At 42.8% G+C, this 19118-nt stretch overlaps 1 protein-coding gene across 4 annotated transcripts in view; it reads left to right on the top strand.

Moving 5' to 3' along the window:
• The window catches only part of grik2 (glutamate receptor, ionotropic, kainate 2), a 184802-nt gene that overhangs the window by 72684 nt on the left and 93000 nt on the right, over positions 1-19118 (top strand). For all 4 annotated transcript variants that reach the window (XM_028424659.1, XM_028424660.1, XM_028424662.1 and 1 more), the window contains 2 exons: positions 3176-3229; positions 6099-6272. In XM_028424659.1, the coding sequence (XP_028280460.1) occupies positions 3176-3229; positions 6099-6272 (228 nt within the window). The remainder of the gene's footprint in view (positions 1-3175; positions 3230-6098; positions 6273-19118) is intronic.

Here is a 19118-nt window from a genome sequence, read left to right as displayed (position 1 = left end):
GTAAAAGTAAAAATCACTAGTTTAGAGTGAGTAACAAAAAAATCTGTGTTTCTTCTGCAAATTTGCAATGAAAAGTCATATTTGAGGGCAATAAATGCTTGGTTCACATGTCTGTGTTTATTCAAGACTAAAAATACTAGGATTGGACATTTTATTTTGTTTGTGGAGAAAGTAGATCCGGCCCATTATTAAATAATGCAATTCAACTATTTGGTCAATATCATACTAATATGACTAATATTAGATTGTTGTGTCCCTGCACTACAATATGTAAATGTGTGGCTATTGCCAATCGTCTGTTGAGCAGAAATTTCACATCAGAAACGAGGCCTTTGTTTGCTTTGGATTTTCTCCTTCAGAACAAATAGATATAAAAATATATATATAAACTGATGCTGATATAAATGTTTATGTACCAACAAACCTTAGAATAATAACCTTCAATATATTGAAATTCTACTAAATATCTAACAAGTATACATCTGTGCATGTCTGGGTCAAACGTGTGAACATGACTTTGTCCCTTGCAGGCAGTCACTGCTCTGCAGAGCCTCTAATCCAAACTGACTCCGTTTAGCAGGAAACTGGTCACAGCTATTCACAAAATGACATGCTTATTTAGATTGAAGGGATCCCTGAGAGAGCCCTCCCCTTCGTGGCCCGGAGGCGCCGTCAGTTCAGGAACCCCCCTGTTTAATACCTCACAGACGGAGAGTGTGTCTTTGTGCACAGGAATGTGAAGTTAAATAAAGTCCGGCCTGTGTCTGGACCGGGCTCTGTGTTCACTCTGACCAGGTGATCAGGGGCAAGGACTGCATTTCAGAACTCTCCAGAGTGACTCTTAACTGTGGAGCCTGAGCTTGTTCATTTCGGCAGCACAGCCATGGACCTGCTGCTGACTACATTTGGATGTTTTTATTTGGAAACACTCAAAAAAATAGTCTGAGGTTTAGAAGGATCAACATGAGAAAGTAACACAAAAGTTGTCTTTCCTCAGTTTAAGTGAAGAATGTCATTAACATTAACAAGTAACTGTGCACACAGGTGCATTTGGATAGCAAGAAAAAAATAATGATCATAATGCAACAGGTGCATCAGCCGCTTCAATTATATCTGCCCCTGAGTGGAATTGAAGTTACTTAGTAATGTGCACCAAAATATGGGGGAAATGAAGCAAGGTGCCCATCCAGGAGCGCTCCTGCTGGGCCGCAGGAACTCAATTAACACAGTAACTCATATTTCTTCTGCTCGCAGGATTTATAAAATATTAAAGACACCACGGCTCAGGCCCGATACTCCACTGTCACTCTCCCAGGGTTTTTAATCAATGCCTGCATTGTAGATTGCTGGTGAAGGTCAAGGACAGCTTTCATTAATACTGTCAGACAGAAACCCTGCTAAAGACCTGGAGCATGTGTCTGTGCAGCACGGAGATCCCGTGCAGAGCTCCAGCAGGAAGGCGGTGCCACACCACGGCGTCCAGGGCGGCCGCAGAGTCCTGACACCTTCTCAGGCAGGAAGTCATACGGGTGTGTCGTGTTACTATGGTAACCAAGGCCCAAAAGCAAGATGCCTAGACTTCTGTTAAAAACAACAGTGAGAACTTACTCAAACCCAGATCTCATGTTTTGCCGCCATGACGCACGCCTCAAACAGGAAGTACAAATGTGTCAGTGACGGTGCCGCCTTCTGCATCGTATACGCCGCTCTAACCCTGCATCCAACATGAGTGTGAGACTGCACAAAAAAGGACAGTAGCCATAGCTTTTGTGTAGGTGGTGAAAATACAATTTGCTCTGAGCTCCTTAAACTAAAGTAAAATAAGGAAGTGTAATCTTGAGAGATAGGCCTGCACTACAGTACATCAATCTTTAAGGACTACATGTAAATCAGTGAGTCTTCTAACTGAACAGGATGTTTCTCTCCTCCTTTAAATCTTGTTCATTTGACTGACATTAAAAAAAAAAAAAAAAACGGAAATAGAGATCTGTGGGCTCTGAAAGGTTTCTGGCATTCAGCCGTCATCACAGGGTGCAGGAATGTGAGTCACCGCTGAGAGGCTGTGGTCCTTGTGACAGAAAGCTGGAGCCTTTCTCAAGGTTTCCCTCCTGATATCAGCAGCCATTATCCCTCCCTGCCTGTTTAATCATCCCCTCCACACAGACCTAATCTGTGATTCATATTAGTACAGTGGGCCTCACAGCAGGCAGGACCTGGACACCACTGTAGCAAGTAGAAGTGGGTGGCATGCAGCCAGAAAACACACACACACACACACTAATACAGAGCGGGGTGATTCTACTTCACAATCTCATCAGTGTTTTTACAGACGGATTGCTTTGATGAAATTATGTGTATTCCCCTCGGTGAGCTCACTACAGTTACAGAGTAAAATGAGCGGCCACTGTAGACAGATGAGGAGAGTGTGACTCACTGAACATGCAGAAGTGTTCACATTTAGCTGCTTGGGTGGAACCCCACCTGGCTGGGGTTCCTGGGATTAGGACCTCAAGAGTGAGCATCCTAATCTGATGCCCCAACAATACATACATATACATATATATATAGGCTCCAGCCTCATAACTACTGGTGAATACTATAAGGGTGCAGCATGGTGCTGCCCATATGGTGGTCCATATGTTCCATGTGTGGTTATCTGGTGGATGTTATCTCTATATATGAGATCCAAACATCATTCAATCAATCAACAATGTGGTTTTCTTCATCTACAAACACCGACCACTTCCTACACTGGATGTAAACCCAGCATCCTCCCTCCGTATGCTGACATATCTTCTGGTTCTTTTAGTCTTTGCTGCTGCTCTGTGATGATTGATTAGCACCTTTTTTTTAGTTAAATCCTTTCCTAACAGAGACACTCGAAGCATTGTGTTGCATTGTTGTGTCTTCAGTGTGTTCCCTGCGAGCCGTTTTGGTCTGTGTGTGCTGAATGAGAGAGCTCTGTCTGTCGCTTTATTGGGCTGATTTTTAGTGGGTGTTTGTTCTTATCTCTGAGCCTGTGGCTGCAGCAGTGTAGAGGAATATATGCCTCCTCACATTACATGGTTAAACAGACGCACAAACACGTGTGTGTGCGTGTGTGCAGAATATGACAGAACATTGTATCTGCTTCCCCTTTTCATTTGTAAATCTCTGCCTTTCTGCTCTTCCTCAGGCTCTGGCGATGGGGATGATGACGGAGTATTATCACTACATCTTCACCACACTGGTAAGCAGTGAGGGAGGCTGTGCTGCACAGTCTCTTTGTCATCACACACATTTCCATATCTCCATGAAAACGTGCCCAAAAAAATGAGATGAGTGCTCTGCGATCCTCATTTTCTCAGCTTTTTATTTTATTTTTTATTTCCTCAGATCATTTTTTTCTCCTTTAATGTGGTATCCAGCTCCCAAAGAAAATAATAGCTCAGTCTTTTGTGACATCAAGTTAACTGGTATTATTTGATTCCACTTCATCCCTGCTTGTTCAGCTCTTCTTTCAGGTTTTTTTATTCCTCTTCATCTTCCTCCTGCTTCTCCTTTTTAACACCGTCCTCCCTGTTTAATTCACCTTTTTTTCTTCTTCTTGTGCTTGTTCAGCTCGTATTGCTTCTGCTTCTCATGTATGTCTGATTAATATTTCATTTCCCTCCTGAGTGCCCAAAAAGAGTCAGATATGAGACTTTGTCACAGTGGCCAAATCTGGTACTGCAGCTAAAATTGCAGGGTTAAACACCCAGAATGGACTGGGGTCCAGCTCCCCTGTAAAATGTTTGTCATCCAAACTGGAACTGGACTCTGTAGACAGAGACTCCACCAACATTTAAGCTTTAATTTAAACAAATTCACCCTGATGTCAGAATCAATTTAAGCTGTCAAGCAGCCTCAAGAGAAACTACAGTTCTGGACACTGCATTGAATTCTGGTGGACGGCACACACGCAGTTAAACTGAGAAACATGTCAAACATGTACAGATTGTTGTGTAGAAGCACAAATGATAATTTGAAGGAAAAATCTATTTCTGTAGAACCATGAGAGGAATGACAGCAGCGCCTGGAAAACAGCCAGCGAAACATCGGGGCCACACCGGGCTTCAAATCTCTGATTTCTTTGCCAAATAATTATGAAAAATAGCAGCAGGAGCTAAAAAAAATTGATGCCATTCATAACACGTCAATACATTAATCTCTAAGTTACCACAGTTTTCTATCGGCTGACTGTTGCTGTGAATTCTGTCTAAAGAAGAGCGTCAAATTGTCACTGTAATCGCATCTGTATGTGAGTCACAATCTTCTACATGTCAATAAAACACCTGCATCAACAGGCAGCGCCACATATGGGTATATATCCTGGGTACATCACATTGCGATTGTAACCACCAAGGTGTCGTTTGTGTATAGTTCATTCAACTTTATGCAAATAAGCAGAGTCTGTTTTTAGACTCTGGCCAGATAATAAACATGGATGGATCTATGAGGACAGATTCAGAAACTGCTCGACTTAACTTGCCTCAAACACATCCGGCGCCACATTGGCGTGAATATGTTTGTTTAATCAGATACAGTTAGCACTGCTGATTTGTTTGCTCCTCTGTCAATCATGAAGTAAACACAGAGTTAGCGTGTGCTAACTTTTGCAAACTCAACAGTGGTTTCCGTAGCAACAATATGTCTCTCACACACACACACACATGACCATATGGCTGCCTCCCTTACAGGTCAAGGCTCAGACAGTAATACTTTTATTACAAAAATGAAAACTTAAAATGATGAAATATAGAAAATTATTTTCAAATTTTTATGAAAGATTTCTTTGTTTGGCAGAAGGTATGTTTGTAAAATCTGCCTCGAATCAAACCGATATTAAAGCTCCACCTCTCTCTCATCCTGAAGAGGCGGCTGGTGTTGTCTGGGATCAAAATGCTGTCGCTGTCTGTTCCTTCCTCCTCCTTGTCCTTTACTTTTTTGATGTCGCCTTCCTTTGAAAACTGCATTCTTTACCTTTTCAGCTGTCTTTGTGCTTTTCTAAAAGGGATGATTTTCACCTCTCTGCATTCATTCAGCACAGCACCGTTTTTTTTTATGCGAGATAATTAAATCTCCCTCTGGTGTTTTCAGCGAGATGAAATATAGAATGCAAACAGGAGTAGAGGGAGGGATAGACAGAGAGGCATCTTGACTTTCTCGCTGTTGTCTCTCTGGCAGAAAGAGAGTCCGCCTAATTCTCCCAGCAGAGTGAACAACCCAGCCATACTGAGGCCACATATGGCAGCCGCTCGCCTGCCAGATTTGGCTTTAGTCTAGATTTACCTTGTGTTAACTGTTTAGTGTGAGACTGAGGGGGAGGTTAGATCACTGGATTAAACGGCACGTTTGTAAAGGATTCGGTAAGGCTCATACCTGGTGCTGTAACCGTGGTAACCAAGGTAAACCCTCACCAAAGAGAAACTGATCTTTTAAAAAGCAACACAAAGCAAGTGAAAACAAAACTAGACCATTTTTTTTCAGTATTTCTCGACCACAAAAGGCCATAAAATACATTGACCGATTAATCACAATCAATCAATAAATCAACAGCTGCTGCAGAATTAAGTTCCACCTCTACAACTACAAACTGGGAGTTGTGGCTCGGTGGCTCAGCATCAGCTCACCATGCGTCCGGCCTGTGAGGAGGTGTGGGAATGTGCTGCTGCTTCTCTTTTTTCAGCTGCTTTTCTTCCTCTCGGTGAATGAAGTCTGAGGTATTGATCTTTTGATGGTGTGATGATGAGTTTTGGTCGGCTTCATCCTGCTTTGCATACAGCTGATCAAATTTCCACCAAGTCCCTCTCGATTAATAACAATCTGGCTTCTGATACTTCCTCATAGTTCTGTTGTGATTAGCTATCACAGACCCCCCCCCTTTCCGCCTTCACTCACCATTTCTTATTCACAAATATCAATCTCTGCATCTTGTATTGACCTGTTCAGCACCGCTGCTAACTCTGAATGAGCCTCTGAGCTGTTTGAATGTGGCTTTAACAGGAAAGCTGTTGATTGTCCAGAGCAGCACCTGCTTGTGGTGTGGTTTTCATTCAGGAGTTCTTTTTTCTTTTCAGGATCTGTTTGCATTGGATGTAGAACCTTACCGATACAGTGGTGTGAACATGACAGGCTTCAGGATCCTCAACACTGAGAACAGCCAGGTGGCCTCCATCATTGAGAAATGGTCCATGGAGAGACTGCAGGCTCCACCAAAACCTGACTCTGGTCTACTGGACGGCTTCATGACCGTGAGTCCACCTTTCTGTCGTCCATGAACACTTTATCTGCTCAGATGTGTCACAAAACAGGCAGAGAGAGCTAACACACTGCATGCTAACACCAGTGACCACAATCATTATCTACCTGATGATTCCGTTTCTATGTCGGTGTAAAGTCGACCGTCCAATTGTCGGTTTGTCGCTTAGAGTGGGGAGTCTGCATGACAGCTATGCATCCCTGCAATTGTCAGCATGGATGAGTTCATGTGAGCACTCCCTCTCTATGATTGTTCTGAACTAAGGACCAGTCGAGTTACGTCGGTATACTGAGCAGCAATTCAGATTAAACCAATCGGCGCCAAGCAAATCTGAGTGCGTTTATGTTAGAGAGACGTGATTAGTATATGCAGCAGCTGATGACTAAAACTACACGTGATTAATTAACTAGTTATTGAAGATACTGAGATGGTTTTAAACTGACAAAGTTCTGTGATTCATGAGCAAACAGACATAACAGCAGGTTAGTAAATGACAGAAATGCTCTCCTACTCATGTAAACGACAGAAGTGTTTCCCCAAACAGTGACGGACATGCTTGAAATCTATCTAAATATATAAATTCTAACAATGTTTTTTTAGTCTAATAGCTTATCATTAGCTTGCCGATTCAGGCTCACTTTTTGTGCTACTTGTGTCACATTTTCTCCTTCAGGCGACTGTAAATGTATCTTCTATGACCTCATGATCCCACATTTGCACTGCCTGAAACCACACGTCCATATGCCTGTGACTATAGCATCCCGGTGTGGTGACTGATGAATAGGACAGTCTACCCAAACCCTTCTCACCACTTCTACAGTCTAGTTTTCAGAGAAGTCACTGACCATACAATGGTTTATTCTGACTTGTTGGTGTGGATGTGCAGCGGTTTCTTTTGCTGTAACTATCTGGCCGTCCTGGGGGAGTCAAATGCAAAAACCTTTATGCCCAAATGAGTCCCGGGTACGATAAGAAGAGTCTCCGTCACTGTGATCTGAAACCTCTGTGATCAGAGCACGCTGCCTGTAATAACTGTTCCTCCACACTGCTTTCATACCACTCTTTTATCTGGGAGCTCTGCCAAAAAATGTCAACCCACCAGAGACGAGGAATGGGAAGGAAAAGAGAGTAATGGAGGAGAGAAGAGAAATGAGACGAGGGGGATGAATGAAAAAGAGAGGAAGAAGCACAGAGAGTGGGTGAGGGGGGGAGGCAGAAGTGAAATCAGAGTCCTTGTGTTTTATTCCCTCTACGACTGTTGAGGTGTTAAATGTTAGGCTGGTGCAGCCGCTTGGTCTGATTCCAGTTGGAAAGCACCGACAGCGGCGGCAGAAACATGTTGGCTGCTGATTGAAAACAGTAGCTCACCTCTGGGGAACAGCAGATCCCTTTTTTTCTAAGAAGAATAAGATCTTGCTGAGTCATGTTTGTGGATTGATATCGGAGAGTGGGTGTTACTCAGTTTAAGCCTCTTTTGTTAGATTTGTGGCTCAATCAATAGGTTCCCACTTGAGACCTGAAATGGACTGTGTGTGTAATAACTGGACATTTTCAGAACTCAGGATGTCTTCAGAGCTGCTGTGCAGGGAGTCAATTTGCTGCCTTTAAGTCCACACAAGGAAACAAGGCAAAAAAAGGTCCTGGTCCTTTTCTTTGTGTTCTCCATAATGTGCTGCGTGCAGCCATCAGGCAGGCCGAGCTGCCGGGTTATTTTTGGATCGGCGACAGGTGAAGATTTATGTGCGTGAGTGTGCTGTGACCCTGCTCATCAGTGAATTAATGGCATATGAGTCTGAAGGTTGGGATTGATTAATTAGACAAATGGCAATCAGTCAGCAGCTAATGCATATTGACATGGTGAAAGGTTCTGTAAACGTTTGATTAACGGCTTCATTTGTGTGCTGTATTTACGGTCCAGTGTGTGCTTAAGCAGTGAACTGCTGATATGCTGTAACTTATGGACTTGTAGATCCTGACAGATCGTGCTAAGTGTGCAGTCCACTCACTTCGCTTCACTTCTCACTTCTCCTCTATCCACCCACATTTGGTCACAATACAGTAATAAATGCTGGCCTCCCTGTTTAGTGAAAAAGATGCCAAGTACTTTCTATTCATCTAAGTAGCTTCTGTAGTTGCAAATGAGGCAAACTGAATGTATTTATTTACTAGAAAAAGTAGAACTCTGCTGTTTTTCTCAGTCACTGACACCATGTAAGCATTTCTAAGCAAAGAAAATGGACATAAGTTTCAAAATGAATCAACAGCAGCATCTTTTCTGATGTCATGTGGCCGCAAAATTGAGCAGCCCTGATGTAAAGAGTGTTTTATCTATAGACAGCAGTGAAATCAGATTTCTATTTGTTCAGATAGGGTTATTGTCATGTGCATTCCTAGTTTGCAGTAAAACGGGCCCAGGCCATACTACCACCGCCGTGCTTCACAGATGGGACAGGGTTCTTTTTTTTTTTTTGTAATTCAAATTTTTTTTATTTAAACACACAAAAGCTCACAGTGGTACATACATAAGACAAGAGGGCCATTGATAAAAAGACACATTTGTTAAAGCTTAGATAGTCCCTGTCAAAATGAGTTCAACAACAGCACAAAATAAATACAATAAAATATATATACACATATATTATACAAATATCAATATTACAATAGCAATAAGAAATGAGTTGGACAAGTTACTTTTATATCAAGCTTCACCAACATGGTTCTAATTAGAGGTAAGATGTTCCATGAAATAATCCCAAGTTCCCAGTTCCACAGGACCTTTGCCCTCAATTCTTGCTAACATAACTTCATAAGATGTGGTCTCACTCATTAAGATTTTCCACTCTTGTAGTGTTGGACATGTGGGTGATTTCCAGTGCCTTAATATGATTCTGGCGGCTGAGGCTATCCCCACCATCAAAACAGAGTATACACTTTTTGTTAAAGTTGGGGTTTCTGTTTTATCTCCCAGAAGACACAGACGCGGGGAAACCGGCAGGCCCACTCCCGCCCATGCCTCCAGATATTTAAGCACACTGCGCCAGAACGGCTCAACCATAGGGCATTCCCATAAAAGATGCAGAAAGGTTCCCATTTCTTTTGCACATTTCCAGCAAGAGTTATTACTTGTTAGACCTATTTTGAAAAGCCTACAAGGTGTCCAATAATACCGGTGCATCATCTTATACTGGATAAATTTCCCTCTAGCATCCTTTACGTATTTGCCATTTTGTGCTATAATTTGACTCCATGTATCCTTACTAATCTCACAGTTAAGGTCCTTCTGCCAGATTATTCTCAAATTATCGCATGAACTACTAATTAAATAGATTGAGTTTTTATAGAATGTCGACGCCTTATGAGTAAGAGGGTTGTCCAGATAATCAACTATCGGGTTGGTCAGCCTCTCTGATGTAAACTTATTTATTATGCAATGTCTAATTTGTAAATATTTCCAGAAATCACCTTTCTCCTCCAACTGGTACTGTTGAACAAGTTCGTTAAATGACATAAATGTTCCTTCTTTATAGAGATCCCTTACAGTGTGTATACCCTTGTCCTGCCATCTTTTCCAGAAAACCTCCTGCTTCCCAATCTTCACCTCAGGGTTAAGCCAGAGTGAAGCATACGGTTGTTTGTAATGGGAAATCTTGTGCATTTTGTGAACCTTCGCCCAAACTTCCTGAGAATGTCTAACAACTGGGTTAATATCTTTTCCTTTACTTTTTAAGCATTGTGATAGGACATCTATTGGACGAAACGGCGCTGCCAGGTTTTTCTCTATATTAGCCCACGCTAATCCAGATCCCATACCCTTCCAGTGTTTAATTATCTTGGCCATCTCAAATGACAAACTATACATCCTAACATCTGGAAGACCGAGTCCTCCCTTCTCTTTGGGTGCACACATTTTGCTCCATTTAAATCTTGGCTTTCGTCCTGCCCACAAAAAGTCTCTGATTATGGTTTCATATTGTTTAAAGATGTGATCAGGCGTACTAAGTGGCAACATCATAGATATATAGTTAAATTGAGGCACTATTACCATTTTAATAACATTTATCTTCCCCCAAAGGCTCAAATTCAACTTTCCCCATTTTCCCAGGTTCGTTGTAATGCTTTGAAGGAGAGGCTCAAAATTTAGTGCAGTCATCTCACCTATCTCAGGGGTTAATTTAATACCCAAATAAATCATGCCTCTGGGAATCCATCTGAAATTATACTGGGTTAACATTTGTGGGTGACAATGCTTGGATATGGGCATCGCCTCAGATTTGGTCCAGTTAATTTGGTAACCTGATAATTTAGAGTACTTATCAATGGTGTTCATTAGTGCAGGTAAGGAGTTGTGAGGATCACTGGTAAGGAAAAGTATATCATCAGCGTATAACATTAATTTATGTTCGCTCCCCCCGCCATCTACGCCCTTAATGGCAGGATTTGCTCTTATAGCCACTGCCAGGGGTTCCAACGCAATTGTGAACAGGAGAGGCGACAGGGGGCATCCCTGTCGTGTTCCTCTAGAAAGATCAAAAAGGGGTGAAATAAGACCATTTGTCAAAACCGATGCTTTAGGCTTAGTATATATTATTTTAATCCATTTTGCAAATCCAGAGCCAAAACCAAACCTTGACAGGGCCGAGTGCAAAAAATCCCACTCGACCCTGTCAAAGGCCTTCTCAGCATCAAGTGAGACAGCCGCCACGGGCACAGTGCTAGAGGCATTTAACCATATTAAATGCATAAGTCTCCTCAGATTCTCGGTAGAAGATCTACCTTTTATAAAGCCTACTTGATCTGCATGTATGATGTGTGGTAAAGTTGCTTCAAGTCTTAGGGCCAATACCTTAGCTAATATCTTACTGTCTACATTGATGAGGCTGATCGGTCTAAAGTTTGCAGGGTCTGTATGATCTCTTCCCTTTTTAGGTATTAGAGATATTAGAGCTTCAGTAAGAGACGGCGGAAGCGAGCCGCTCTGGTATGCTTCCTCAAACACCATTGTCAATATTGGAGTAATTATGTCAATATATTCTTTGTAATACTCCACAGGAAACCCATCAGATCCTGGCGATTTCCCCGTATTCATGGATAAAATGGCAGTTTTAACCTCTTCTTGTGTAATTGACGCATCAAGAAGAGCCACTCTATCAGAAGACAAAGTTGGAAGCCTAATGTTTGAGAAAAAATCTTTAGCTAATATCTCATCCATAGCACCAGATGTTCTATACAGGTTCTCATAGAAGCCCTTAAAGACATCATTAATACCCTTAGAAGATGTTATAAGCGAGCCTCCTGCTCTTATTGCTGGGATAATGTAGGCGGAACTCTGTTCTTTTAGCTGTCTGGCCAACAGTCTGCCAGTCTTTTCCCCTGACTCATAAAACTTTGTTTTAAGTCTGAACATAGCATATTCTGCTTTTTTACTGAAAATATCATGAATTTGAAATTTACATTTGCAAATGTTTTTAAATAAACTTTCAGAATAATGTCTAGCCAGATCCCTTTCCATACTATTGAGTTCTGCTTCTAATTTTTTAATACGGTCATTCTGCTCTTTCTTCCTTTTTGAGGTCTTAGCAATTATTTTGCCCCTAATGTAAGCTTTAGATGCTTCCCATACCATAGCCACGCTATCTGTGCTGCCCATATTAATTTCAAAAAATGAGGACAAATCCCCTGCAAGTTCTTTAGAAAACACCTCATCATGTAAGAACGACGTGTTCATCCTCCACCTGCCACGTCTAAGTCCGTCTGAATGTATATTCACAGCAAGTTCAACTGGAGCGTGGTCTGACAGGGAAATAGCATTTATAGTGCTATCCATGGTGGCATTAACTAGACTCCGGGAAATTAAAAAAAAATCGATTCTTGAATAAGATTTGTGGCGGTGGGAGTAAAATGTGTATTCTCGGTTACCAGGGTTAACCAGACGCCAGATATCCACCAAGCCGTTGTCCTCCATCATCATGTGAATGGCAGCTCTATCCTTCAACGCTGAAATACCTGTGTATTTACTTTTATCCAATACCCCATCTAAAACCTGATTGAAGTCTCCTGCCAAAATTATTTGTCCCTGAGCATTACCTAATATACTATTCAGCCCATGAAAGAAAGATGGATCCTCCTTATTAGGAGCATATATATTACATAGTGTTATTTCTCCCCCATTTATGTTGGCTTCTATACAGATAGTTCTACCATTACCATCCTTGTACTCCTTCAACATAGAAAAGTTCAATCTCTTATGAATCAAAATAATAACCCCATTACGCTTACTGGAGAATGAACTATAATAAACATGACCAACCCAGTCCCTCTTGAATTTTTTAGCTTCATCCTCCTCTAGATGTGTTTCTTGAATAAATGCGATATCAGCTTGTTTATGTTTAAGATATAGGAGCACCTTTTTCCTCTTCACTGGACTCCCACAACCATTAATATTCCAGGAGACTACTTTAACATAAGCACTATTAGCCATTCACATAATAATAAAAAAAAAAAAAAAAAAAAATTGAAAGAAAGTATTGGCCTACATGTTGTCTCTTATCATCTGACCATCCCAATACAAAAACGTGAGCTATAGATTTTGTACCACTGAGCATTAATAGGAAGCCTAACATTTTAATTCTAACCAACAAGACCAAACTGGTCAACCAAAAACTTCCCTCCGCATCAGAGGGGAGAAAAAACATAACATGACAATAAAAAGCTGTACAACAAACAGCTGGAGGTTTTCTTACCTTTAAATCAAAATCCATAAAATAAACAAAACGTAACTTAGGTCGTGGAGTGACGAGTCGCCCACTCGGCTATAAACGGCTACCTAGAGCTATCCAGCCTCATCATATCTCAGTCTCCTTAATGATGGATGCGTCTCAGTTTATTCTCCTGTAGAAACGTGCTGCTTGATAAACTTGACCGCCTCTGTCGCAGCATCAAATCTTCGGTTCTTCCCTTTCCATGTGAATCGAAGCGTTGCAGGGAAAGCCAGTTGAAACCTCACGTCCTTGTCGCGGAGGAGCTGTCTTGCTGTTGTAAAAGTTTTCCTCCTCTCGGCCAACTCCTTCGTCATGTCTGGAAACAGGGAGATGTTGCATCCATTCCACACCGCGCCTCCTTTTTCCCTCGCAGCTCTTAGTGCTTTATCTCTCGCGGTTGAACGTAGAAATCTGACCATTACCAGTCTCGGAGGTTGTCCATCATCTGGACGTGAGCCGGGGGAGCGATGTGCCCTTTCTATTTCGAATTCGCCGTCAACGTCTATATTCAGGCCCTCTGACAGTACTTTTTCAACGCATGCAATCAAGTCACCACCTTCCAGGCCCTCCTTTAAACCCAGCAGTCTGACATTATTGCGGCGGCTCCTATTTTCCAGATCCTCCACCCGGTTCCACAGAGAGTCCATGCGCTTGCCCTGCAGCTCGCGGTTGTTGAGTAGCAGCTGGTTAGAGTCCTCCAAGTCAGAGATTCGTCCCTCCGCCTCAGTTATCCGTTCTTGCATGACTTTCACGGCATTCTTCAGTTCCTCAGTAGTCCCTTTAATCGTTGACACATCAGACGCCACTGTTTGGAGCGTTGAGCTCATTTTACTCACTTCAGCAAGGATGTTTTCCAGATTAGCATTCTGTACGGCGTCCTTTTCCGGACTAGCATCATCAGGTTCGGTAGCAGCAGCCGCCTTTCCTCGTGAAGGCTTAAAATATCTCGAAGTTGTAGACATATTCTTTGGCATGAACGTTTCCGTTTAAATTAAAAGGTGGATAATGAAAGACTTATTAAAAAGTTTTTCAAAAAATTGCAGAGAAACAACGGATTATTCAGGATTTAAGTCCATAAGGCTTAGGACAACTTGAATTAAGCAGCCATCTTGCTCGTCGATCCCACGTGACTCTCCATGGGACAGGGTTCTTACACTCACAGAGTGTAACCTCTCAGACCTCTTGGAGGTGGATCTAGCCTGATTGGCTTACATCTGGCTCAGGTCTGAATGCAAATGCGACTAGTGAATCCCGCTAGTGACGTCATACTTCCGGGTTCACGGGGACAGTGTCCAGATCGCGTACAAAAGCCGTATGTAAACAACCGTCTACGACAGCTTTGCCCCAAGTGTATTTTCCACAGGGCTACAAAGGAATAAACTGCTGTCTGAACCAAAAAAAAAAAATGCATGACGCATGCGTGCATGTGGTCCTACTGCGGCCTGAATGGACTCTGTATATTGCGAGGCGCCACCTAGCGGTTTGGAGGACAACAAACAAGCCAGTTTATGCTGGATTGAACACAGACACATGTGTGTGTGTGAATTTGAAAATAGGTCCGAATGTATCCAGTTTAAAGGCTATCTGGATTCAATCCTACTCTAGCTGGATTTACTTTCTCCAGTCTGAACGGGGCAACTCAGATCTAAACCTGCTCCAAAGGTGTAGGTGAGGGGTCGGAACTCCCCTCAGGATTTATCACCCCTTTCTAATAATCAGCCTGTCTTTGCGTACTTCTCACCACAGCCCTAAACTCTGCATCAGATTAAATGAAGTGTTTTTCTGACATGTCTGTGTGTGACGGATCAGGTAAACTCATTCAGCTCCTCATTCCTTTATGCTGCCTTCAATTAATCGGGTGGAGGAGAATCTTTGCCCCGAGTCGTGGCTTAACATGCGCGACGAGAGTGACCTTACAAGCTCCACGCTCTCATTACCATAATGCCTCTCCTTGTTAATTGCCTTAGCTGCTGTCTGATTCATTGTGTGCCCTGCAAATTTGAAATGGGTTCAAAAAACACTTGGCGATGACTGTAATTTTTTTGCATTCATCTCTTTTGTCATAAGTTGGAAGGCAGAGACGGTCGCTTCCACCGTGGCCTGAGCGGACGGGGCCGACCCCGCAGTCACCAAGGTCGTCTCTTTGTTTGTCGCAGCTCCAAAACACAGTTGGTATTCAGAGCCACATCATCGTGGCTGAATCACTTCTATTCCCACATTACCATAAATATGCTATACCTGTGGCTACATTTAAATAGGACAGTGATGGAAAGCCATTTCCTTTTTGACAGAAATCATTTAAAGCCTGATCCAAACAGAGCTATAAAAAATGTCACACAGGCGTCAGACATATTGCAGGATTCATATCATCTGAGCATCACTCACACGGGGATATGATGGCCACAGCTTGTCATGTGAAAAATATGTTTTTTAAATGGCAGGAGTCTCTGCTGAGGACTTAGCTTTGCTGCTATTGTGTGCTAAACAAACATCTATCCATCCATCTATCACCTGAACACGCTTTGTCCTGCAGTGCAGGGTCATGGGGGGCACAGAGGACGATGCATCTATGTCCTCTAAGTCCATGACAGTTTACAAAATATTTAATCCATCCATGGGCGGAAACAAAACTTGCACTGGGTGAAAACCTGCAGTGTTAGTGGGAATTGAACCTTAGACTCTTGAGAGAAAGTCCACCTGGTTCCATGTACCCCCACAATCCCCAACATGCCTCCTTACGCTTTATTAGGACATTTGTGGCTGTATCAGTCCCATGTTCAGGTGATGTTAGACAATTTCCAGTAACATGATGATGCATGTCAGGCATGAGTCGTATGTGGAGGTCTGTGGGGAGGGGATTGACTCAGGTTTGGAGCCAGCCCCTAGAGGCCATGTTGTACTTTTATTTAAGATGAAGCCCTTAAAATGAGGGAGGGAGAGCTTCCATGGACATCATGTCCCTTTAATTGAGCTCTTTATTTGTGGATGTTTTCAGACAGTGCAGTGCGTCTGTGGATGAATAAAAAGAATACATTCCCCTCATGAGACCGTTCATTATAATGGAAAAGCTCTTGTCAGAAAAGAGCAGCGCCGCCTTTTAATTTGAAAGTAATAAAAACTCATAAAAACAATGAAAAGAGTTTTTTGTTTATCTCATTTTAATCATAATACAGTTCACATAATCTGTAATTAGATTCACACAGTTTGTGGGATGTCTGCCTGCCACTGCGTTCTCCTGTGGAAGAGCATTTTGTTTTGTGCTGGCAGTCCTTATGAAGAGATAAATTGTTAAAGAGCAATTTATTTCTCCACTAACATCGGTTTGTGTGAGTGTGTGTGTGTGTGTGTGTGTGTGTGTGTGTGTGTGTTGGCTTGGCAGAGAAAGAGATGAGTGAAGTGGAATAGGACGAGTCTGGTGGAGGGATTGAGAGATGGGTTTTTCGTCTCTGCCCTGCCTGTTTCTCTTCCAACCTGTCAGTCATGCTGTCTTGACGGAGACCTCCCTCAGTGGCAGAACAGGCTGAGAAACACGCCTGATTTAGGTGGGTGAGCGAGTCAAAGGGTGGGCAGGTTGTTTGTGGAGGGGGCAGGTTGTTTGTGGAGGGGGCGGGTGGGGTGGCAGGCGGTGACCCCTGGGTGGAGTTCAGGTCTGAAGCAGCAGAAAGGACTTCTGGACCTATCAGAGCTCACAGCTCAATACAACCAGCCAGCGCAGAGCAGGATAACCTGCCAGCCCCGGCTGTTTAATACCCACACCGCGCTCTGCTATGTCGTCTCACTGTTTTCTAAGATGCGTACTCCTTCAGCTGCATTGTGGGATATGCCCTGATGAGGCCAGATCTGCAGCTCTGAAACGCTTCCAAAGCCTTTGTCTGGAGTTTGAGCTGTTTGAAGGAGCTCTTATTAGGGGGAGGCTAATATTTGGCTATTCAGCCCCACTCAGAGCTGGGATGAAGGCGTTGGACCGTGCCCTTCTCTGCCTAGAGATGAGGCTTCTCTGTGTGCATGGCTCTCTCTCTCTCTCTCTGGCTCACACACTTGGATCTGGCTCGGCTATTGTCCACATGCTGGGGAAGGAATTTGGCTGTGGCGTGTTGCTGGGCCGTAATTCCGGCAGCTGGCATCAGTCGTGCAGAGGCTGAGGGTGCTTGGCAGCACTGGTAAGGATGAGGAGGAGTGGTTGGTACCGCTGAGTTCACCCAGAGAGCCACTTAGTGTCTGCTGAGGTTCCTGTGAACCCAGAGGGGCCGTGGGGACATGGAGCTCTCTGCAGCAAGCACTTGAAGGGCTTGAAGTTTGCCGTTTGCCATGTCTGAAACACTGTCATCACACAGTCTGAATATTATACACCAATCTAATTTCACACATTCAGTATAGTGACAGTGCTGCTAGTATTTAAAGCCTTAACCCTTTGAACTCACGGCAGTGTGTTTCCTCCTGCAGCTCTATCATGGCCAGAAGTACACAGGATGGAACCATGTCTTTTATCTTTCAGTGTCTTTAGTGTCAAGTTTCACAGAACACACAGCTTAGTGCTTTAAAACACTATGTGACTGCATCTAGAGTAGCTGGGGTGGTGTTTACATGAGGTTTCAGGAGTAACCATGTGTTCATCTGCACACAGCTCTGCCTCTGTGAATCCTCAGGAACCTGGATCAGGTGTTTGCATGCAGCAGTGAAGAGCACAAAAGCTAAACTGTTGAACTTTTCTAATGAGAAGTCTTAATTATGCACTCTGAATTCATATTAATAGCACCTAACAGAAATAGCTCTCTATCTCTAATTCTCCTCAATGAGTTTTCTAATTTCTATCTCCTAAGAAAAAAAATTGTAATTTATGAGTGTTTCTAGATTCATCCAGCATCCCAGCCTGATGTGTTAACTGCTAGCATTAGCTAATAACACACTAACAAGCCCTAAAATGATATTGGATTATTTCAGTCAGTGTCCTGGTCACAGGTATGAATTATTTTCTGTCTACGGCTCCTTTGTTTATCGATCACTTCGAGTGTTTGCCATTCCTTTAAAGCGTCCAATTGTTTGGAGTCATATTAATGTGAGCAGCAGCACAGCAGCTATTTTTTTATCTGTCAAAATAACAGATTTTCTATAGTGATGCTGAATAAAATGTTGAAGTGGTGCAAAAAGGAAGGCAGTAATTGGATTTTCAATGAGCCGCTCTTTGATGTAACAGGAAACAACACCGTTGGCTGCCTCAAACTCTGCCCTGCATTGCAGTTGCATATAAAAAAAATATACAGACAGTTTCCACCGCAATTATCTGCAAGTGATTTATTTGTTGAAATAGTGTGATCTGGTTTGTACAGCAGCGCGGCTTTCAGGAGTGGGCCGCAGATTAGAGAGCATTAAAGCAGGGATTCAGCTCAGCTCCTTGTTTTTTGGCAGGAATGCACGAGTGGCTGCGATGTCTCTGTAGCCGTGTTGTCAGTCCAAGAAGAACAGCGAGGTAACGTTTCACTTCTCAGCTGTGCGGCACAGGAACAATATATATATATGGTGGAGGCACTGGATTTTTCTAAAAACTGGAGGCAGCATAATAGAAGTTTAGGAGAGGACGGAAGTCAGGTGGAGTTTGAGAAAAATCAGTTTTGTTGGACTTTGCAGACCAAATATAATTAATCTTATTTGATTTCAACATTTACTGGTTGCATGAGCAAATTTAGGAAACACAACTTTTAATAATGTTTCAGGTTAGTTAAAGATCAAGGTTTGTCTTTGTCAAAGTCAGCTGTCATATTATCAAATCTGTTATATGTGCTGGACATACAGAGAACCGAAACTCTTAACTCCGCAACTTAAAGGAACTTAAAGGTAGGGTAGGAGATTTTATTCTGATGCACTTTTTGTTAAATTAGTGTAACTTCTCTTTACAATCCGATAGCAACCAATTAGTTCGGCAGTTTCACATTAAAACGAAGAATATGAATCATCTGTGGAAGCTATAAATGCTAAAAACATCAGCCAATCCTCCGGGTGGACCCTGTGCGGAGTATTGGCTGGTTGTCACTCTCTTCCTGCTCTGCGCACACCAGAGAGGTACGTGCATGATGGCCGAAGTC

Source organism: Parambassis ranga, chromosome 16 (assembly GCF_900634625.1).
Source record: "Parambassis ranga chromosome 16, fParRan2.1, whole genome shotgun sequence".
Classification (NCBI taxonomy): Eukaryota; Metazoa; Chordata; class Actinopteri; family Ambassidae; genus Parambassis; species Parambassis ranga.
This window is presented reverse-complemented; position numbering and strand designations above follow the sequence as displayed.